The following is a 23617-nucleotide window of genomic DNA, read 5'->3' as shown; positions in this document are numbered from 1 at the left end:
TACTTAAGAGCACACTGTCACAGACAGCATCCAACCCACAAAGAGCAAGACTACTACCATTTCAAATACACGTAAAAACATCCTTCAAGGATTAAATACTTTCAGAGGTAACCACTGAGTGTTACATGCCCTTTCAAACACCACTCCAAAACGGGAAGCCACAGACCACTGCACATTCTATGTTAATTAACACATAATACATATGAGTTGGAATAAAAAGCAAGCACAAAATGGCATGTATGTATGCTCTACTCAAAATTAGTTATGACAAGAAAGTGAAAAATTCAGGAAGAGAGGAACCTTCCCCACATCGAAGCCAAGTATCTTGGAGTGAAGATCACAACGTCAACACAGGTTTTAAAGCTGTCTGGGGTTATTTTTACACATCAGTCTGACGAAGGGCAAACAGAACAGGTAGAAGACAGCAGGTAAAGCTAAATTTGTACTATGTATTTTAAATAAAGCCAGTAAGAAATATGCCTTTCTTCTCCTCTCCTCAAGAATTGTATAGGCTTTTTAAGGACAACAAACAGACCTGGGAACAGCTAGGCAGGTTTTCACAATGCTGATAGACACAGATACTTGGAAGTCTACCAGCATATTTATAATGCTCTGAAGTATACGGGATTCACTACACTTTATTCTATTATTTATGTTCTCTTTAGGGTCATTAAAAAAATGAGCATTTTCACCCTCACCTACGCCAAACTTTGTGAAAGGACTATGAGTACTGCTGTGCACCCTACACTGGGCTTACACCGCAAGGCTTTGTAGCAGAGGGGCCCCAGGGATGGATTCTGAGCAGAGCCCAAGAGCTGCCTCGTGTCAGATCAGAGCCAGGGACCTCGGCAAGGCAGAGCCAAGTCAGCAAGGAACACCGGTCAAGCCTCTGCGAGAGTGGATGTAAGGAAGGGAAAAACTGCTGTGCAGCAGCAGACAGGGGAAAGAGGCGAGACACGAGAGATGCAGCCCTGCAGGCACCAAGGTCAGTGGGGAAGGAGGGCAGGAGGTGCTCCAGGCATGCAGCAGCAGCTTCTTGCAACCCCAGAGACCCACAGAGGAGCAGGCTGTCCCTTTGCAGCCCACAGGCACCGTGCAGAGCTGATCTCTGCCCATGGAGAGCCCCTGCAGGAGCAGCTCTAGGCTGGAGCCCAAAACATTGGTCACCTAGAAAAGCTTTCACCTACTGACAGGACCCTGACACATAATGACAAAAACGACTTCAGACCAATCCCTGGTTCCTCTGACAACTCCTTCCACAAGCATCCACAGCCCCTGCACACCTCACCTACTGGCACCCCTAAGCAACTGCTCCAGGCAGCCATGCTTCTGACACAACCGTGGATCTCTCCGCAGCTGGCACGCTCTGAGAATCAAGTGTAACATTTCAGAAAAACACGAGAAGAAAGCATTTCCATCCACCTATGGCAGGGACAAAGACTGTGATTTACACAAAGCTGGGTGCTTCAGAGCACCACACCTATACTAGATCTGGCCAGCAGCCGAATCCTCACTTCAGCTATTTCCTTGGAGACCTGGAATTTTATTCTACCACCATTTTTCCACATTAGATGGTATAACTACCACTCCTGTTTTTTTCAATGCTATTATTTCAGAATTGTTCTAACTACATAACCTCAGCTAGTAATAAAGACAAACGGCCGTACAATTACAAACAAGCACAAAGGCCCTCAGGGCTTTTTATGATCTTCATTATAAAAGACTACAGTATGTCCTTTTGCTAAAAGATTTCCATTCCAAATACACGCTTTAAATTGCTGAAGCAGCCTGTATTTGCAATGTAAATATTGTTAGGGCAGAGCCACAAGTTAAGGCAATAAAACCTGAACACATTCCAAGCATGTCAGGAGAATCGTGTAAGCTGGTAAGAGTAGGTCATACAGTAAGGCAAACAAATGCACAACTTGGCATGCCCGTATGTTTTTGTTATTATTTACTATTACAGGTATCGAGTACCAGCATGACTGCTTTGGTCTGTGCTCTGTTACAAAGTGTGCAGTCAGAGCTGGACTTGTGACCCCAAGAACTGTTTCTTCCCCCCATAAAACATTAACACAGTACATCCTCTGAAAAAAAAAAAAAAAAAGGTATATGGCTGTGAGCTTCATGTTTTGTCCACAACTGATTTATGACAGATTTTAAGGGCAGTAATGGACACAACCACACATGCTAATCTCTGCTGGCTGAGTCCTGCACCACATAATGGATGCAAAATTTCATAAATCAGAAAAAGGTAATTTAGCACATCTCTCTCAAAGGAGGTAAAAGCATTCTTAATGCTGAAATACAGCACCAATCTCTCCTATCAACATGCTATCACTACCTCAACCTGTCACATGTGACACATTCGCTCCTGTTTAACAGCCTTCTCATTATCTTGGACTCCACGAGCCACACACAGCCACCAAGATATTTAAGTAGCACCTGAAACCAAACAACACGAATGCAGGGAAACTGAGGGCAGAACAAAGGTTAATGAAGCCACCTTGCCCAGAAAAATCTAAGTTAGATTAAGTCAAATACAAACTGGAATTACTTAAGTCACTGAACAGTTTAGGAAGAATGTTGCTAAGAAAGAGGTTGTAAAGAAGTTATTTCACAAGAAAACGTAGCCTGTATGTAAGTTCTTGACCCTCTAACTTCTTCCAGAATACCATGTTTAGTTTGGTTAGTTAGTCAGATGATAAATGGTATCTTTGTGAAAACAATACATGAAAATCTACATTTTAATCACAGCGAAAACAAATAATGAAGTGATAATTGTGATATGTGTCCATTAGACGTGCAGTTACCACATGCAAAAACATCAGTGCAGTGCAATACTCTTAGTAAGAACATTACAGAAAAGAACAACAAAAAAAATCCACCCTGCAAAACAATCCCCCAACCTTTCAACAAATACCACAATTACATGCAATAAACAAATCCACTTTGTCTATTTAAAAGTAAACCATTTATCAAGAACTATGTGCCCTCTGCAAGAGGCACATGCCTGTGTTTTGCCTTATGACCAACAGGGCATGTTCTAGGTAGGTCTAACATCTTGACATTTGACAAGTGTGTTAAGTCATTTTAAAATTCACTGTTATTCAAGTGAATTTCAATGCTCAGTCAACCTTTAAAAATATTAAACGTGAATAAATTTACCTGTCATATTTAAGGCCATTTTCTTTCACCTACAGCTATTAAAGATAAATGTCTTTAAGCAGGAGTTCTTACACCTTCTTTAAATATAAAATAACAAAAAAAAAAAAAATCATGATCTAAGAAATTGTAAAATCAACAATTTGGAAACAGGAGGTAAGAAACACACTGTAGCTAACAAAGAATGAAACATAAGGAAGACAAAGGCTTTTTTAGACCTCTGAAGTAACAGCATTAAGTTTTCTACTTCAAATCTCCAGGGCACTGACATGATCCTCAGCCCTCTAAGCAGGTATCCTGAGTTCTAAAGAACCAAGAACCAGTTTTTTTTTGTATCAGTGCCTACCAAAAAAAAAAAAAAAAAAAAGGCAGAAAAAGCAAGTATCTGGCAAACATCAGCATTACATGAAATTCATGTCATTTACAATAGATACAGCTATTCTAACGCAAAAAATATAATACTGCTTTTCCAAAGTTGCACGATTATGGACTGAAATCATTATTCAGCTGACAGTTTACTCTGCAAATACAGGCTGCTGTTCCCAACCACATTTAAGAAAGTACATTAAGCATCCCAAAAGAAACTACATACCATAAGTTAAATCTAGTTCTATTACACAGCATGTTAATAGTAGATACATTTCATATTAAAATTAATGTAACTGCATCACCCTAGAATCCCCAGGATCTTCCTTTCCTTCTGCACAGCAGGAAATAGTCTAAGTTCACATTGCACAAGCATTAGTCATTTGCAAACATATCCGAGTACTACAGAGTATGTTCATGGGGACATGCCGGTAACATCTGAAGTATTATCCAGTTAAAGAAGTAAACAAAACTTAAAACTCTACCATTAAAGTCTTCCAGCTGCACTGTAACTACTTTTAAAAACTGTTTGAAGCTGCCTTTGTTTGGAAGTGTTTTATTTCCAAAACATGCCAGCTTGTCTACCTGCTAACAAGCAAACTGCCATCAAATACTGCGCACAAACAATGAAAACATGCAAGGATACTTTCCTACACTCTATTAAAATTCTCTGAGAGAAACTAAAAATGATTTTTTTACCTTGATTAAAGACGTGACCACAATTGCTCCAGCGTTCACCATAGGGTTATGAGGCTTGTCTGTGAAATAAAGTTTTCAATTACATATATAACTGAAGAGACATCGGTCAAACAAAGCCAGTCAAAGGTTGAAGTGAAAAATGATCAATATAAGACTTGGAACTATAACAACAGAATACAAACTTCAACTAGAAATATTGTAATCTCCATTTTTTCTGTTTTTGTCTTTTTTTTTTTTTTTTTTTGAGCTAAGTATTTTACAGCTTACAACAAACTGCCCAATGCTACTTAACAATCCAGTAAACACATCGGTTTGGCAAGGTTCCTTGTCTTTAAAATACTCAACCTCCTCCAGTGATCCAATATTTGATCAACGTGGCATCAACAAGAAGAACCAACACACCTAAGGGACTTGCAAACTTTCTCCGAGTCTCAGTGATTGTAAAAGCTCAAGAGGTAATTTAAAGAAATAAAACACCTCTCCAATTCTTCCATTTCCTCACTTCTGCACATAAACACAGCAACCTGAGTCTTCAGAAATCAGGTTTCTATGGCCTTCTTCTGAAATACAAGTAATTCTTTCCCCATCCTCACTGAGATTTAACATTTCAGAATTGACTTACACCTGCCACAGCTTAAGTGCCTTATTATAACCCAACTTCTCCATATTATCAATACTTTGGCATCCCCATTGGAAGAACCACCATCAAAAATTCAAGTAAAAAAACTTTCTTGATTAGCTGTCTACTTTTCAAGTAGTCTATAGGAGTTCTCATTCATCATCATCTATCTCCTAGTTCTCATTCTTTTTTTTCTTTTAAACATTTTGGCTTTTAAAACAGGATGTTGCTTTTTGAGGGTTACACTGTCTAAAAAACGATACTGTGACAGTTTTGAATTCTTCCTTTTATCTGTTGCTACTTTAACTCCAAACTTGTGGGAGGAAAAAAGGAACATTTAAAAACATCAACTGTTTGCTCTTTTAATATGTAATACACGCAGTAAAATAAACTTGAGAGATTTTACCATTTCAATAGCTTCCAAACTCTGCCTCCTTAGGGACCAAAACCTCTGTGCCCTTTTTTAAGCTGCCAGAAGATGAATGACTCGCAGCATCTCATACTGCTGGTCAGAAGGGACCTCACCTCATGGAGCCTCCCACTCAGAGCAAGGCCACTGCTGAGGTTAGACCATGTCACCCACGGCTTTGCCTAGCTGTCTCAAAATCCTCCCAGTGCTGCAAACCCACATCCCTCCCTAAGTATCCTCCTCCTCCCAGGAGCCAAGTTTACCTACCACCCCACCCACATTCCCTCAAGCTATGGATTATGTGGGACTGGTGACCTTCATTGCTTCGTTAGTCCCTACCAAAAGTTACAGTCATTTTCCTATAGCAGCAGCAACTCATTAACCCCCAAGGAGAAGCCACCTGTAAGGAACTGCACACTGTATTATCACAAGGAACCAAGGCAGAGAATGCAATCACAACAGTTTGTGAAGAGGTCAGCAGACTCATCTGTTTATCTTCAAAAGAGGTATCAAGCTCTGAAAAGCTAACTGGCACAGACTGCTAACCACACACTAATCAAATAAAGGCAATCATTTACTTCCACTGAAAAAAAAAACAAAACCACTGTTAGGCAATGTCCCTGCAAGTCTCTTGTCTCCTGTACCATCTCATTATACCTCACAGTAAATTCATCTTCCTACCCTTAATGAAAAGCACCACTTTTAACAGCCACTCCATTCCAGCTGGGATGCCCTAAGCACAGCACTGCATCATTTCTCTTCTGCCTAAGCAACCTGCCTAGCAGCCTGAAGAGCAAACACACTGCTCTGCTACAGAGTTCTGTCTGTACTGTGGGACAGGGATGCTTTTCTTCTACATCTTTTAATGTAGGGAACTTAAGGAATTTAACAGATACATCGAAGCTCAAAAGAAAACATGACTTATCTAGTCATCTTAATTGTCTCCCCTGGACATCGCTATTAATCAGTGAAAAACAAATGTGTTCTTTATAACTCAAAATTTGCCAGACCACCAGTAAGATTGCTCTAGCAACGTGCCACACAGTTAGGCCTTATGCAAACCAGACCTTCCCTTTGAGCTCGTAAACTCAAATTACACTGCTTTTCCATCACCAGTTCTTCTGACATTTTGTCCACCTCTGGCATTAAGCATTCCCAGCACAACTCCGGTTTGCAGCCTTTGAGCACAGGAAGCAGAAGCTGCCACACGTGCACAAAAGCAACATTTTAACACACAGGACAGGTGTGCTGTGACTAGTTCCTTGTGACAAAGGCATCAGAACATGCTTGTGCAATGCAAAACCTACAGAAATCCACCTTTAGATGACAAAATTCCTCAGCAGCACAAGCCATTTCCTGACAGACCTCCACATGAGCACAATACATTTATTACTGCACTAGATTCTACCAAAATACTGGATTACATTCTACTAAGAAACTGTATCACTGGACTAACACTTCAAATGACCACTACCAAAAGGTCACATATATGAACAGATGACACTGACTGCACATAGATACAGTCTTGTCAGATACACTTCAGTGTCAACTCACCAGCAGGAAGTACACTGCAAACTGACTCAATCACTATGGGAAGTTAATACTCCTGGTGATGTGTATTTCAGACACATTTTACTACATGAAATTCCCAAGCTACTTGAAGCAACTTTTAATTAGCGTGAAAACTGCTTTAATCATGTGGAAATCTGAACTGCGTGGTGAACTGTTTCCTTGATTAAAAATAGTTTTGAAATTGAATACTCACATGGCTGCATCAGATTCCAAATTTACATTGCACAGCACAGACCTTACCCGAAATATGAATGATGCTTATCAACACTTTTTGTTCTGTTAGCTTTTTTCACTATTTAAAACTACCTGAAATCTTTCCAGGAGTAGTAAATTAAGAAATACAAGAACTTATATATAGTAGGTAGGTAAAAAAACAAAACAAAAAAAAAAAAAAAAAAAAAAAACAACTTCAGATGCGTGTCTAAAAAGTTCTCAAATAGTTGCAGATCACCTCATAAAATCCTCATTACAGACATAAAAACTGACTATAACAATTTGGAAGCCAATGGACTAAATGTACACATGGTGTGTTTGCAAACCTGATCAAAGAGTTATGTTAAAGCTGCTAGATATGCTGCATGTCCAAGCTTCACATGACTTGGTTTTTATATACAAGCTATACCCCCTTTTTCCTCTTCCTCTTTTACTTGCAGAAATGCAACTCTCCATGTAACTGACCTCTACTGTCTGCTTTAAAGACTGTATAGAACCAACCTGAGTGTGACCAGCCCTTCAGCTAACACATTTCTCAGGTCAGCTCTACCACCCATACAACAACACACTTAACAAAAGTTCATAAAGGTTTGCATCACATGCATTAGTCTTCTCTCTTAATTTCATGCACTCTGGTGCAATTTCTAACAACCCCAATCCCCATTACAAGATTGTCTTAAGCACTCTTCAAAGTAATAGTAATGTAAGACTATAGTCTAATCACTCTGTATGTCTAAATAGAATTATGCATTATAGTTTGTGAATGTATCAATATTTGTAACAGAGACAAAATTCAACACAGTCCTTGACAAAAATATTTCAGTCTTATTAATTAAATATTAATCAGATTGCCATGGCAACAGAAACATTGTTCTTTTACTGGGAGAGAAAGATCTGCTGGAAGCATCTGTGTTTCAGAGATAACATCCAGCACTTCCTCTAAGGCTACATGAGTCATCTTTTTCAGATTTTTACCATAATGTCATTCAAAATAGCACTTTTGATGCTTGTTTTTCAATGCCATTCAAAAAGAAATAAACTAGCTACCGTGCAAGACATTCTTGCTAAAACATTCCTGTCACAAACCAAAAAAAAAAAAGTGCATTTTGAATCACTAGCTAAATTTAATTTGGAATCATCCATGGGAAGGCACATTGTTTTACTTCTGTAAACTAACCAGCTCCAGCCTTTGGCATCAGCACCTGCTCCTGACAGCACTGAGAGGCCAGGTGGTATACAGACTGCTTTTACATTTGTATGACAACAGTTAGACTTTAGAAGATAGAGTAAAATAAAAATACTGGGGAAAAAAAGGGTAGCTTGTTCTGTAACTGTGTTATTAAATATTAAGTAACTCTTACCATCTTCATTCAGGAACAATTTGTTGAATCTTAATCCACTAGGCTCTTTACCAACATATCTGTGCACATACTCTGTGCCAAGATCATTGACAGCAATAGCATATTTCAAAGGCTTTACACAGGACTGAAGACAAAAAGGAACTTTGGTATCTCCAATAGAATGCCTGCGAAAAACACAGATGAAGATGCTTCAATTCTCCTGTTCTCCAGCTGTATTAAGTGCTTCATTCAGTTCTCAGCATACTGGGACTAGTCACAAGAAAAATAAAGTTACTTAAACTACATTCATACACCAGGGGAGTGCCCTGTCTGTAGCAGAAAGGTTGGAACTCTAAAAGGTCCCTCCCAGTCCAAACCATTTTATGATTTTAAAGAACAGAACAAAGAGGTTTTATGTTTTTAACAATCACCTCTATACAGTAAACAAGACAAAACTGGTCATTATTACAGATACAATAAACTGAAAGCTAATTAAGAAATGGGTTTGCACCAGAAGTCTAGCATCAAATTTATTCTACTGAGTACAGTCTACCTGGATGCAGCCCCTTACACATAGTGATGGATATGGAAGCAAAATGAGAGCCAATTCTGTTTTGGAACTATCAATTGAACTATCAGTAGTTCTATTCTCTCTGATAGTGCTGTACGTATTTTACTGAAGTCATGAAAAAACATCTTCCAGAAAGTTTATTTGCAACACCTAATCCAAGCTCAAGAGAATGAGTCACAAAAGCAGCATATGGCCCATTGAGAACAACAGGTTCCAAGCTATCACATGTCTGACGACAAAATCAGAACTGTTTTGGGTTTTTTTTTTGCAGAAAATCTGAGAAAAGTCCAAAGAAATTTACAGAAGCTTTCTGGCATTATGAAAATTAGTATTAAACAACATTAAACATTACAAAAGCTAGTAATGCAAAAACTCTCATTAGTGCACGCTGTAATATCCAAAACAATGCAAATGCTAAGTCAATATATTTAAGAAAATTCTTCACTTTTGAAACTTTTATTACAGTTCAGCCATTTAAGCAAGAAGCTAAAATGGTGGTAGAAGTTTCACTTAGATTAATGCATTTAAGAGGCACATCAAAAACCTTGCACAGCACTTGTTGAAGATTACAGATCTTGCAATATACAGTAAAAAAAAAAAAAGATAATAACAGATGATATTAAAATATCCCCCAGTGCACTGCCACCATGAGGCAGCCAGATGACCTCAAGAGTGCTCCATTCAGCTGGGACAAACTACACACCTAAGAATCCTGATACTCAGCTTAGTATGCCTGCATCAAACACGTCATCAGGTCACAAAGGTTGACACAGCAATTTACCTCACCTCTCAGCTAGAAGATGTGAGATACTGCTTTACATTTGGCTCCATTTTCTGCTGCACTGAGTCATTGTTCAATAAAAAAAATCACTGTAGCTATATTAAGAGCTACACACACCCTAACAGGAGACAGTTTGGTAAATCTGAAGCAACAACAACAACAAAAAAATCAGATTGAAGTTCAGTCCAGTTTCCACATATTCACTTCCTTCGTAAAGAATATTCACCCAGTGACCTACAGTGGCCATAAAAATAAGAGTAGAGTAACAAAGTAACAACATTAAAATGCAAAAAAGTAACATCTAAATCAAAGCATGGATGCTATTAGACAAAAGATCCTCAGCATTCAAAGATTAATACTACATAAACATCACCTCTATCTTGTCCTCTGGTGATCACTGACATTACCCTCAGCTTTATTTATTTGTTGCCAGCTCCTAATAGCAATATAACCCACCTCTACGGAGTAATTACAAATACTCTTAAAGCAACTCTTTATAAAAACAAAAATTAAGTTTGCTTCAGCAGAAATTTAAAACAAAGAAGAATAAGGTCCAAGTAGGTTTTACCTCTTAAACAACTCCTACAATGCTTTTTCTTTATTAAAACATGAGATACCAGGAAGTGCTGCATCTATCAAACAGTTCAATTTCCTGAAACAGCAAAATTTCCAAGATAAAAATATACCTCTGCCCATCCACTGTGCAAAGTGACACACCCCACAAGTCAGGGCTGAACTTGGCCAGCTGTGGAATATAGTCAGCAACCTATCATAACAAAAAACAAAAAGAGAGGTGTTACATCATCCAAAATATTTAACTGTATGTTAGTGTATGTCTATGGTAATAACTGCACGTGGTGAGGACGTGAGAGGTACAACTGTATTATCCCAAATCATCACAAAGCAAACCTAAGAACACTTATAAGTTGTTATACTGATGAGACCATTATCAAACGGAGTATTTTTTCCAATGGAAATACATACTTCAGCAAAAGGGGATTATAAACACAGGAGGGGAATCAACTTTTTACTCAGGTAGATAGTGATAGGACAAGGGGAATGATTCTAAGCTGAAGGAGGGAAGGTTCAGATTGGATGTCACAGGAAGTTCTTCACAGAGTGATAGTGAGGTGCTGGAACAGGCTGCTCAGAGAGGCTGTGGATGCCCCATCCCTGGAGCTGTTCAAGGCCAGGTCGGATGGGGCCCTGGGCAGCCTGGTCTGGTACCAGATTCAGAGCTTGGTGGCCTTGACAGTGGCAGGAGGTTGGAACTTGATGATCCTTGAGGTCCCTTCCAGCCCAAGCCATTCTATGATTCAGCATGTTGTAAGACCAACCCGTGTCCAATTTTATGGCATATTTAGGATTTTCAAATAACAAAACTCAAACAAAGTTTGGAGTCTTCAATTAACCACTGAAAACAAAGACTTGTAAAAACTTGAATTACTAAACACAGTACATTTAGCACTTAAAAGCTGTGCTACTTCACACAACTGAAGGCTGTAGGCTAGAAAAACAGTTACAGACAGCCTTAATAGCAAGTAATACAGCAACTTTATAACTTGGGTAAAATTAAGAACGACCAACACTATTTTGTGCCTTCAGCCCGACAACTTTAAAAGACTGTCAGAGGTTTGGAGCTGCATTTTTATCTTAATTTATAAGCTGCAAACAAACTGAACTTTTGCAACTACTTGCATCAAATTATCAGTTTCACATTCTGCTAGAAACGTGAAGAAAAGCCCCCTACTTGAAAAGGAACAAACAAATTTGGTCAATATCAAGAATTCCAGAGAAGCTTCAAGTTGAACTTATACGCAACGTTACCTTTCCTCCAGATTGTTTTTTAGCACTTTCATAAAGCTCATCAATGTGTGAAGTAAATGACATAAAATCTGGGATGACAAACTTCCTCCTGAAAGCTTGAGTAAGCAATACAATGTTACTTTGTACACACCTGCAATAAGCCAAAGGAAAATAAATATTAGTAGTTGGACAAAAAGATGACTTGCTTAAGCAGCGTGCAATTGCTTCTTAAGGACTGCCAGTCCCTTTAAACTTTTTTTGTGCCTAAAATGATAGGTCCTCATTAGAAGGAATTCTTCATCCCTATTTTAAAAAGTTATTTATAATTGTTTTAATACATTCACTTCTATGCCATTCTAGTTTAAACTCTTATTTCAACTGTAGGGTTGTACAGCAAAGTACCATCAATTTCCCTTCAAGTAGGGCTTAAGCCACCCAGTCCTTCGGACCAACACAAGTGAGAGTTGCCTTACTTCTCCTTCAAAGGAGTGTTAATGAGCAAGGAAGCTGCCAACACACCAAACTGAACTGAAAAACACGTGGGCTGTTAGAACAGAAGAACTGATTAAGTCCCTGCTAACATCTAAAACAAACATAAAATTAACACTGAAAAGGACTCAAAGCCTCTCACTTCAGACTACCACCATTTCTGATTTCTTTTAACCTAGAACACAATCACCTCATCGCCCATGCTCTCCAAACATCAGCCCATGGGGGACATTCACAACCAACGGGGTAAAATGGAAAGGACTTGATACAGGAGGAACAGCAGAAGTGGAGGCTGGGAACACAAGGTGAGACAAGCTGTGCTAAGTGCTGTATCTGTGGGTGGGGTGAATGGCAGCAGAGGATGAGAACTGGGAGCTGTTATCACACCGTTAAAGCACAGCCGATAAAGGGGATTAACAGCCCCATCCTAGTGCAAGAAAGAGAAAGGCGGGCTTAACACCAAATTAACACATCTGTAACGTTCCTACTGCACTTTCTGGTAGCGTTCATAAAAGCAGAAGCAGGCTGTTATTTCAGACAGATGAGAACTCAAGAACATACAGGGCTCTACTAGGAAGGAGAACTTCATTCTTCCAATTAGGAGTAACTCATAACAATTAAAGATTACATCACTTTGAACACTACTTCAGTAATCCTATGGTTAGAAGTCAACACCAGGTCAGAATAAAGTTGCATGCAGATGACTGGGCAGATGGAATATCCTCCCTTTGCACCCCCTTCCCTTTTTAGAAGCTTCACTTTCACTCTGAACTCCATTGTACTTTAAATGCCTTACTGCAAATTCAACTGACAACCATCCCAAATGCTGGTCTGCCCTTCCCTCCAACAGAGGAAGAGAAACAGCAGAGAAGTTTCTTGTATCCAAGTGGGCAATCTGAGAATTGCTCCGCCTGTAATAAACTGTTAACCTACATTGAAACAGCAGTTTCAGCTGGTTTTGTTGTGATTTGTCGTGCTCGTCCCCTCCCTTTTCACACAGCCTGCCAAAACCCTGCCCATTTTTGTTCCCAGCAGTCTTCCTGCAGGTGGTGCAACCCTTTCTCAAAAGTAATTAAGAGCAATTACGGCAGCCACGTGTGCAGAAGGAAGATTACACACACACATTAGGTTTAACTTTCAGATGCATTTCAGCACATGATCTGTATCACACAGACAGCATTAAATACTCTCATTAGAAAAAAAAATGAAGTTAACCTAAATCTATTAAAACAGGCCGAGAAGTCAGAGCATGAGCAACATGACAGTAGGAAGGCAGCATGCGCTGAAACACTCCTCTCATATCACATAACACTGCAGAAAGGGCATTTTTATACTCTCCAATTTACATCAAGTCTCAAATAATTCAACTGCTTTAAACTAGGCACTGACTGCAAAAATGGCCATGCTGGTTAAGGACTTCACTGCATTTCTGTAACTGCCAAGATCAGCATCTCCTTAATCCAGGCAAATTGTATGAATTGAGGCACTAAATACAGGGGTTTGGTTCATCTAGCCAAGTACTGCAAACGACTACTGCATGGACAAAACAGCACAGGTCTCAGTGAGCTGCAGTTATGCAGCACTGATACTTTCAGTCAATAGGGGACATCCATCTTGCCAGACTCTAATATTCCACAGCTGACATCTCCCCAGTGGAGCCTGTAGATGGCTTATGTTCCATGTTACCCTTCAGAGAAGAATGGCTCAGAAGTAATGGAGCAGCATGAAAACTTCAAGAACAAAGTAGACTTTATTACATACTGCATGTATGAATAGTGTTTAAGGTAGCAGTGCTACCTTCCCATCTCAAATCTCTGTTTTCCCAAACTTTTTAATATCAGCCTAACAATGCAGTTGGGTTGCAATACTACCACATTGCTGTTCACATGAGCGAGAGGTCAAAATAAAGCTAGCTAGAAAAAACACAAGTATGGTTAGCAAGGACTCTGAATAACCTGCAATTTTGTCTATTACTGTCACGTGATGCATCTGCATGTGCTTTATCAGGGATGTGCAATTCAGAGGAACGCACTAGCATTGCACTTGAACAAGCCACTTTCACTCAAGGGTAAAGCAGGGATTAAGTTCAATCAACTCCCATCAGAAAGACGGATGAGCAAAGAGAATAGAAATTCACAGATGACTCTCTCTCATGAATATTTCCGTGACAAGTAAGAAATCATCACATCTGTTTTCCAAAACAGGTTTGTAACTGACTTGCCTACTTCATCCCTACAAAGGGCGAAACTGTCAAGCTTACAACACATCTCACCTCAACCCAGTGCCCTTCAGCTCCCTGCCTTCTCCACAGTGCTCTAACAGAACACTGGCATTCAAGTCCTACGATCTGCATCATTTGGAAGCCATGGCTCGAGTTTCAAATTCTCTTAAAAAATATATACAGGCTCGTAGCATGAAATTGTGTTCATTTTATTTCTTTTGTCATGAAGCTTGTTGTGTTTAACCCTTCTCTTTAAAATTCTGGCTCCCAGTGCTGATTATTGCTTTCCTAAGCAAAGTAGATACCTGCTAAAACGAGATACTCTGAACTCATGGATTTAGAGGAATCGCTAGGCTAGCTACACAGCAGAATGGGATCTGGGCAAATCTTTTCGATTCAAAAAGTGCAGTATAAACACTATGTGAAGCTCCAGTTCCAACTAGGAAGATGATGCCTGTGAAGTGTACAATATATTTAGACATTTTAGAAACAAATAAGTGCAACTCCAGAAAAAAAAAAAGAGGTATTTATAGTAATATAGCAAAAGTCCTCTACAGTTTCTATCAATAGCTTTTTATTTCCTCAAACAAATAGGAAGAAAGCATCTATTAATACCTGGGTTAAGTACATCTGATATTAAAGTTTTCCCCAGGATTTGCTGCCCAGAATTAGAGAGCAGCACAGCTGTTCCACAGGAAAAGATAAGCCTGTTTGAGATCCAGTAACAGATGCTTAGAACAGAACAGACCCAGATTGCTGCTTCCCACCAGCAGATCAGAGGAGATTTGGCCAGCAAGACCACAATTCCAAGTCAACAGAACAGGACACGAAGTACCTTGTGACAAAGAGTACGTCTAAAAAGCCAGTTAATAGGAACAAGAATGAAGTTTAAACTCATAACTGTTACTCAATAGCTACCTTCTCACTCAAGTTGGCACCCTTTCCAAAACAACTCCATTACGACTTTCCCCTTTTTGCCATACACACTGACCAACGTACCACTAGCTCATTGGTTCAGCAGCCAAAGTTTTATCTATACACTTTCAGTAGTACCATAGCTTTAAGAGTACACCAAAAAACGTAAAGCATACCACCAGCTAACTGGAATGCTGCACCATTCTCAGCATGCAGACTTTTCTCACCAGTGTATCAAGCAACAGAGAAAGACTGTTATGTTACATTATTGCAACACCTGCTTCAAGAAAATTAACAAGCCTTGTGGCTGGAACTGGGGTATCCAGTCTTCATTTCCAGAACCTCTGGAGACAGAAGATAAAAAACTGGAACTGTTCTAACTGTAACATGGAAATTTCCTCCAATTTTTTTGTCTAAGACGAATAACACCAAAAAGCCAGAAGACTTCAAAATAAGGCAATTTAAGTCAAATTCCAATCTAATAAAACCAGTAAGAAGGTGTTAAATCTTTTGTTACGTCAAGTTTATGCTATCAGCGCTCCCCATAGTTTCTCCTTGATGCACGTGTGTATGAGGAGCACTAGTTCTCAATTATCTGTGTGTGTGTGTACACCCACATATTTGCATTGATACATACACACACCAAACTACCAGGAGGAGCCCAGTACACCATTAACAAAAAAAAATGCTTGTACAGAACAGAAATATATCATCTTGAAAGAAGCTCTTAAAGAAAGAAGCGACTTTCAGATATAGCACCATTTACCCTGCAAATGGAAGAAAAATGGACTCACAAATAGACTACAAACTTCTCTTCAAGATTTAAGAGCACCTAGTTATAATCTTTTGGCACTCAAAAGCCATTAATAGTTGAATGAAGGAGTGTGCCTGGAAGGAACGGAAGACAAGCTGAACAGTGCTTATATTGTTCAGCTAAACAACCACAGACTTCTCTTAAACTATCACTAAAATAAGGCACATAAATCTTTTCCAAATCAAATCAAAGCAGTGTCTACAGTTCTCATCTCTGCATAGCAGTAGTTCAGCTTTGCTGTTTTTCATATACTCATTTAGAATTACCTACATACGTGCTCTGATCTCAGTACCAAAATGCTCTGAACTACACAGAAGCAGCTCCCTGGACTTCAGATTAAAAGCAGAAAGAAAGAAGACTTATGCACTTATTGAAAATAACCCACATGGCATCCATTTACTTGATATGTGAGTAAGAGCTGCAGGATGCGGTCAGGTACACATGCAGGTAATGCTGATACATTAAGCACTGATGAGTATTACAACATCTGCCTGCTGCATGAAGCCACAGAAGTTCTTACAAAAATACCAACAGTAGGAGTGTGTGCTTGGACCCCTTCCTACTACACGACTATGTACCGTCGGTCTCCCCAAGACAGATGTCAGTAACACACACAGAACATTCATTCAGAGTTGCACAGTAACACTGACAACAAAGCTTACTTTTTGAAGAGGTCTTTGTCCAGCATCACACCATCAGAAGTTGTTTGAAGGGTCAGTCTTAACATATCCATGCACTCTTTTAACCTGGGATCCGACGTACGTAATCCTGTAGATTTGAGTGCCTATCACAATAAGTCAGTAATTACTAAAATGAAAATGTATGCTATTGCAAAGATCTCTGCTGTTCAGTCTCATTTATTAACGTCAAAAACTATCTGCCACGGCACCATCAACATCAAAATACTCAAGATATATGCTATAGGGCTGCTATGGTTTGGATCAAAATCCACAGTGGTCCAACTGCATTTTGCCTAAGTGCAAACACCACTGAGCTGGGCCACAGACACAGAAGCTTTGAAGCATATTCTCTTGCACAGCAAATAAATGAGTTAACAGCACAAGAATTCTCATTCAATTACACACACAGCGTTGAGGAAGGGGAAAAGTCACATTCCTCGTTGCAGCAACCCATTTGTAACATGGATTCCTTCATTTATATTCTTGCACCCAGAACGTTAAAAAAAAAAAAACAAACACCTTGTAGCAGGTGGCTCTCATACAGCACCCAGGAACAGTAAACTTACAGTTATGAATTTATGCACTGGTATTTTCTCTTGTCCTTCTGCAATAGTGTAGAAGAGCAGATCTTCCAAGCTAGGAAGGAGACCTTGCTTCACTTTACTAAAAACAAAAAACAACACACACAAGCACAGATCAGTGAGTATTTTTGTTCATACGTTTGCATTTTTCACAAGGAAACACATTTTAACTACCAACGTAACTACTAGTATCCATTTCAATGTTTTTTTTGTTTGTTTGTTTTTGTATCAATGATCAGGGCTTAATTCAGCTTAAGGTAGGAAAAACTGTAACACTAGAGGCATACATATGATGCTTTTAGAAACATTTCTAACACACACCTTTTTACTGACAAATGTCTTTCTAAGATCGGATTTGGAAATGTTTTGGAGCAGATTCATTGCATTTCCCTCTGCTTGATCCTACAGAGGACAGTAGTGCTACGTGCATAGAGGATAAAAAAATGCCTCAGACTCCAAGACCTGCATGCCTTGTAACTCAGCTCAAAGAGCAGACTGATGCAAGAATTTCACAGACAAGAGAAGGCAAGAGGTGATGGGCACGTATTATTTTCTCCAAAATAGTCCCATTTTTAGGAACTCCCAGGAGTGCCCCGTCCTTCTGGAAGCTTATGTAGGCCACATCAGTTGCAGTGAAAGCAAGTGAAGCCATCTGCAGCATAATCCACTAACAGGAACTATCTCAGGCACCAGAAGCAGCAACGCAGACAGTGTAAGTTCCATGCAGTACAGATAAATCTTCAAACAGCCAGTATGTTTATCAGTACCACACAGCGGCCCTCCTATTCTCCCTTGTGTTAACTACCAGATGCACTTCTTGTACATCTGTACTGGTTCCTAACTTAGCTCTCCATTTTAAGTGAGACACGAAGGAAAGCTATCAGATTCCACCCAGAACAGCATGTTGTAACACAGAGCTGCCTCCTGCTCTCAGCTTCTCCTTTCTGTGACACCACACAGCACCCCTACAGCAGGTCACAGCACAAGGCTGAGCCAATCCCTTGGCTTCCCATGAGCCCTGCTCTGTAACATGCAGCTGGAAGGCTGCTCTAGGAACCGTGTGCTCCCAAAGGGCTACAGGCAACGGCAGCCAAGGGCTTCACATCTTTCCTTTTAATACCCTCAAGTGTTGACGTCAGTTTTGACACAGCCAGTGTAGTTTGTTGATGCTTCACAAGTTTAAAAAAAAAAAAAAAAAAAAAAGTTCCCCAGTAAACATAAGGGAAATGCAGAGGATGCAGCCTCACCTTAGGTTAGCCACTAATTTTAAAACTCAATCCTATCATCTGTTAACATTGAGAATACATTGTCACTATGGTATAATACATGCAAGTTGTTGCCTACCTAACAGCAGACTGTCCCAAGGCATTTTCTCTATTTCTATAGCACTACGCACATGCACACGAGAAACAAGTGGAACTCCTGCTCAGAAGAGCCTTCCTGGGATCAACGGCCCCTCACAGCACAGCAAGGCTGCCTGCAGGGCTGGGAGCTGCTCAAAGCAGCCCTGCAGTGGAGTGCAGAACGCGGGTGGCAGATGCAGCCCTGCAGATGGGTGCTACGCCTCCCTCTCCTCCCAGCACTCGCTTGCTGTAGTTCAACAACAGGTCACACTCATGATTCATTATTTTTAATAAAAACCTGATTATCTCCATATACCTCTTAAACGTACAGCAACCCTTCGGCTGCGCTCGCCTCCCCCCCTTCCTGCAAACTAGCACTTAGAACCAGCAGTAAAAACCTCACTTCTCATTTTCCAATGCAATACGCCGTACTTCCATACTCCGAACAGAAGACAGCTTTGTAAGCCCACAGAACTGTCGTTGTGTTCCAGCCTGGATTTTTTTTAAAAGCAGAGCTGGCTGACTAACACACAGACAGCCTGGCAACTCAACCGAGGCGGGCACTAACAGCTACCTCAAGCAAACGCCCTTTTTCCTCCAGAAAATTCACGTCTTCCACGCAGCACACCGCACTGCTCATCTTTTGAGAGCGGGATGCCCAGACCCAGCTGGCAAAACCAAGCCAACCCACATGCAGATCAAACTCTCCTCCTGCAGCAGCATTGCAGCTCAGCAGCTATCCACTCGTTTTAGAGCCATGCAGTGTTACAGAGCCACACTACGGCCCTGAGCTTCACCCACTCACACGGAGCATTTCACTCAGCTCAGTGCTGAGAACAACTTGATGTTTTGCACAACATCTATGCAACAAGACTTGTTACCGGCGTCCCGGAGCTCTGGGAGAGGAAACCTCCCTGTTCCCCTTGGACTCAGGATTACTCCGAAGATGTAACTCCTGTCTGGAAGATTGCAGAAAAATAGACAAAAGCTTTAGACGTGTAACCAAGATTTTTATCTGCTTTTTTCCATCTGTTGAAGAGAGATGGAGCTTTCACAGCACAAAGTGAAATAGTTTCCATATCTTTCACATCTGCTGCTGTTCAATATTGGGTCAGTCAGCTCAATTTAACAACGGCTCTGCACCGACTGCCAAAGCAAAGAGGACGGCACTGATATATTTACAGAAAATTGCTCTGTGTCAAACAGTCTATCCTTTGATAAAGTTTATCGGTTAAACAGAGGTGGAAAGGCTTGCTCTGCAGTTTGTCAGGTCATTGATGTCAGTAACCCATGTTTGCTTTACCTAAAAGCAGTATTTTGGCAGTGAGCACACTTAGCAAGATAGAGTTATTCAGCGGAGGTTGGAAAGAGCCACGTTTTTCACACCCAGGGAACAGCCTGACTACAGTGGAAATTCCACTTCATTCCATTATGTCAATAATGGCTTGATAAATGAAAACAAAACAAAACAAAAAAAAAAAAGGAAATAACCCAAACCAGAGGTACAATTAGCCTTCTTTAGCAGTACTGCAACCTGTGAGCTAGACACAATGCCCCAGTTTGCTCCACACTGTTCCTTATGTATCAAGACAAAAACAAGGCCTTTGCAGTCCCTACTCCTCCCCCAGTTTTCCCTTCTGCATCAGTACAGTGCTTATTCCAGACTCCCTGGAGGATTTTATTCTAATAAGAAGTTCAACTATGATTCTAACCAAGAGGTTACGTATCAAATATGTGGCTGACTTCTCATTTCAGACAGTGCCCTCAAACAGCTGGACAGTGGTTACCAACTCATTTCACACAGGGAGAGCAAAAAAGAAAACTAAAAAAAAAAAAGAAAAAAAAAAAAAAAAGCCAACAAAATAAACAAGCCTTCTCCTAGAGAAACATTCCTACCTTCAGGCATAGCCAACAAATGCAAAATGGGATGTGAAGAACAAAACGTGATATGAAGTCATATTAAGGCTACTCATGGATCACATGTTACTAACCAGAAGACACAAGTGAAAGCTGCCAGGGCTGCCATCTGTAGCTCAGTATGAAGCCTGCAGAAGCTGCCACACCGAGTAGTGGCTGCTGTTCAGTTGGACATGGAGCCCACCAGCAGCAGCGGGGAACTGTTCACTTGAGAGCTCAGAAGACCCAGAGAACGCCACACATTCATAACCTTCAGGCCAAAGAGGTGGCCGTCAAATATCAAAGTGTTCCTGGTGAACTGTTGCTTCAAAATCTTACTCTGAGAAGTTTGGGTAGAATGAAAACTCCCAACAGTTTGATGCACCTGCATAGCTGAGCACAGCGAGATGAAGAGCTGCCTGATTAATGTCCAGTGATTCTACTGGAATCCAGCCTGAGTATGAAAGCAAAACAAATTCATAAAGCTATCTCCAGAATTCACCCCTGGCCTTGAAAAGCAGCAGTAGTGCTCTCTTGAGATTCTAAGACAAAAACATTACAATGGTAGCAACTCTTCTGTTTTGCTTTGCTGTATTCTATATGCTTGTACCAGCAATATTGTAAGTCAGCTACACTTCAAAATTCACTGTCTTGCTCCTCCCCATCACCTTATTACATGTCCACACAACTCAGAAGTAGCTTATACTAAGGTGAACTACATGTGATCCTATTACTGTCCAGCATAAAATGCAAAAAGGTAAACACAGTTAGAATGAAAGCAGAAGTAGACACTATCTCATGTTACACAAGATCATATCTGGATCATTTACGACTGTGCTTGGATAGTGCATTTTAAACACTTAAGCATGAAGCAATGATTACCTTCTAATCCACAACCTTCAGTCATCAGAATTACCAGTCAATGGCTGCTTTCTCAGCTTAACCTCAGACATTTCTTCTTCCCAAAACTTAACAAGCCCCAGGTGAGTCCACAGAGCAATGGGATTGCTGCCCTCCAGAGGGACCCTCTCCACCCACCGGCTCAGCACAGCAGCCCTTGCACTGCAGCCAGCAGAGCGCAGCCTGCACTCACCCAGGCCAGCTGATAGCCCAGAAACCTGCCTGCTCAAACACTCCTCTTTGGCACCCTGCACTGTGTTAACACAGCAAAGACTTCTACATGCAAGGTACCACGTACAAATGCTTAAGTAAAATGTTTGCAATCCCATAGTGGAAGAATTAGAATGAGTGAGGCCGATGTGCCACCAGGAATTCCTGCCCAACCTGAACTGCAAAGAAACAGTTCCCAGTTCTTTTCTTGTTTGTAGCTACATGCTATAGGTTTCATGCAATTGTTCTTTGCTCACTGTGCAGGAATGCTCAAAGCATGACTATCTGACTTTCACACACTTTCGTCAAAGGCCAAAAATGTGAGAACTGTTAACTGGTTTGTGACTATGCAGTCTCCCCACACGTGTCAGAAATTTCACAGCTCCCCTAACTGATGCTGATCAGCAGGAGCTGTTCTAAAAGCTCAGTTTAAGGAAATGTTGCCTCTTGGAAAAACCACCTTCGCAACCACCACAGCTGCCATACTGGGGCTTTTTTTTCCTGCATGTTTTTGAAGGCAACATGTATGTTTCTCATAGAAAGTGGAAGTAAGTCTTCAGGCCATGCCCACTTGGGGCACAGCCAGAAATGTTGTTTGTTCCAAAATATTACACATAGAGCTAATTCACACAGGAGGCTAAATGATGAAAGATAGTTTAACTATAATATATTATCTATGTGCATTATGTCCTATATAGTTCTCTAATCTGATGCACATGCATGATTAAGGAGTCTGCTAGCTGAAATAACAAGCATCGCCTTCACAAGCAGCCCATAACTCAACGCAAAAAAGGTTTGGCCCAAGCCCAGCGGCTCAGACATTTGGTGAGATGAGAGAGAAAAGACCAAGGGAGCTTCTCCCCCTGCCCACAGGAGAACAAATTCACACCAAAAACTGCCTGAAGGACAGCTACACATAAGCCACAAGCTGCAGTTCCTGCCTGACCTCGTGGAATCTCTTCTGACTTCCTCTTAACATGAGGCTGATGAAGGCATGGCTGCGCGTTAAAGCGAAGCACTCTTTTCTCGTCTCGCTTCCTCTTTGGCTTCTCTTCATCTAGATAAGAGGCGTGGCAAAGCCGGGGAAAGGAGCCCGGCATTAGGTTTTAATTAGGCCACCCCGGAGGTAGCAGTGAGAAGACTCACGGGCCACCTAGGAGACAGAAGAGGGGCACGTTCCAAGCACGGCCGAAGGAAACGCATCTCCACGAGGCCTGCAGTTATCCGTCCAACCTGGGGAAGGTTCAGCGCGCTGAGCTCGCGTTCAAGACACCAAAGCGGACGGGAGCGGGGGACGAACGGGGCTCCTTCAGGAGCTGCTTAAGACCAAGAACCAGTAAGGCAGAGCGCTGGAGAGAGTCGGCGGCACACAGCGTGCTCCGGGGCCGCCTCAGGCCGTGGCCGAGGGCCCCGCTCCGGGCTCAGCTGGAGGCACGCGGCACTGCGCGCCCCGCCACCTCCGGGCCCGCGGATGGACGTCATCCGTCATCAACGCGAGGTGACACAGACACCAATTCTTGCGAGAAAAATCAATCGATCGATCGACCAATACAACCCCACGGCACGGCTCCCGCCAGCCGTCCCGCGGCGGCACCCTCGGCCCGCCCTGCACCCACTCCCCCGGCCCGCCGGGCGATCCCCCCCCCCCCGCCCGCACCGTGCCGTGCCGAGCCCCGCCCGCAGCCCCGCACCTGCCGGGCGCCGCCCGCCCCTCCCGCTCCGCCCGCGTGTGAGGAGGCCGCGGACGCTCACATGGCGCCGCCGCCGCCGCCCCGCCCGCACTCACTTCTCCCCCCCGCCGCCGCCTCCGGCCAGCTCCTTGCCGCCGCCACCGTGGTTGTTGTTGCGGCCGCCGTCGGCGGGGGGCTCGCCGGGGGCCGTTGGCTGCTGGGCCCCCTTCCCCGGCTCCTCCAGGGCGCCCTCGGAGCGAGTGCACAGACCCCGCGCCGGGCCCGGTCCGCGGCGGGCGGCGGGGCCGGCGCTCAGGGCGGCGAGCTGCGGCAGTAGGCGCCGGGAGCGAGAGCCGG

The 23617-nt window shown here is 41.8% G+C and overlaps 1 protein-coding gene across 1 annotated transcript in view; it reads right to left on the bottom strand.

Moving 5' to 3' along the window:
- Positions 1–23612, bottom strand: part of GLS (glutaminase) — a gene marked incomplete at its 5' end in the record, with an annotated part of 52046 nt that extends 28434 nt beyond the window's left edge. Inside the window, 7 exons of the mRNA XM_042822370.1 lie at positions 4231–4289; positions 8405–8568; positions 10422–10501; positions 11563–11692; positions 16643–16764; positions 17227–17323; positions 23377–23612. Coding sequence (XP_042678304.1) covers positions 4231–4289; positions 8405–8568; positions 10422–10501; positions 11563–11692; positions 16643–16764; positions 17227–17323; positions 23377–23612 — 888 coding nt within the window. The remainder of the gene's footprint in view (positions 1–4230; positions 4290–8404; positions 8569–10421; positions 10502–11562; positions 11693–16642; positions 16765–17226; positions 17324–23376) is intronic.
- Positions 23613–23617: the final 5 nt, after the last annotated feature.

This window comes from Centrocercus urophasianus, unplaced genomic scaffold (genome assembly GCF_019232065.1).
Source record: "Centrocercus urophasianus isolate 14NV4802_14NV808 unplaced genomic scaffold, USGS_Curo_1.0 seq_20, whole genome shotgun sequence".
In the NCBI taxonomy this organism is placed as follows: Eukaryota; Metazoa; Chordata; class Aves; order Galliformes; family Phasianidae; genus Centrocercus; species Centrocercus urophasianus.
The sequence above is the reverse complement of the archived record's forward strand: the minus strand, read 5'-3'. Positions and strand labels throughout refer to the sequence as shown.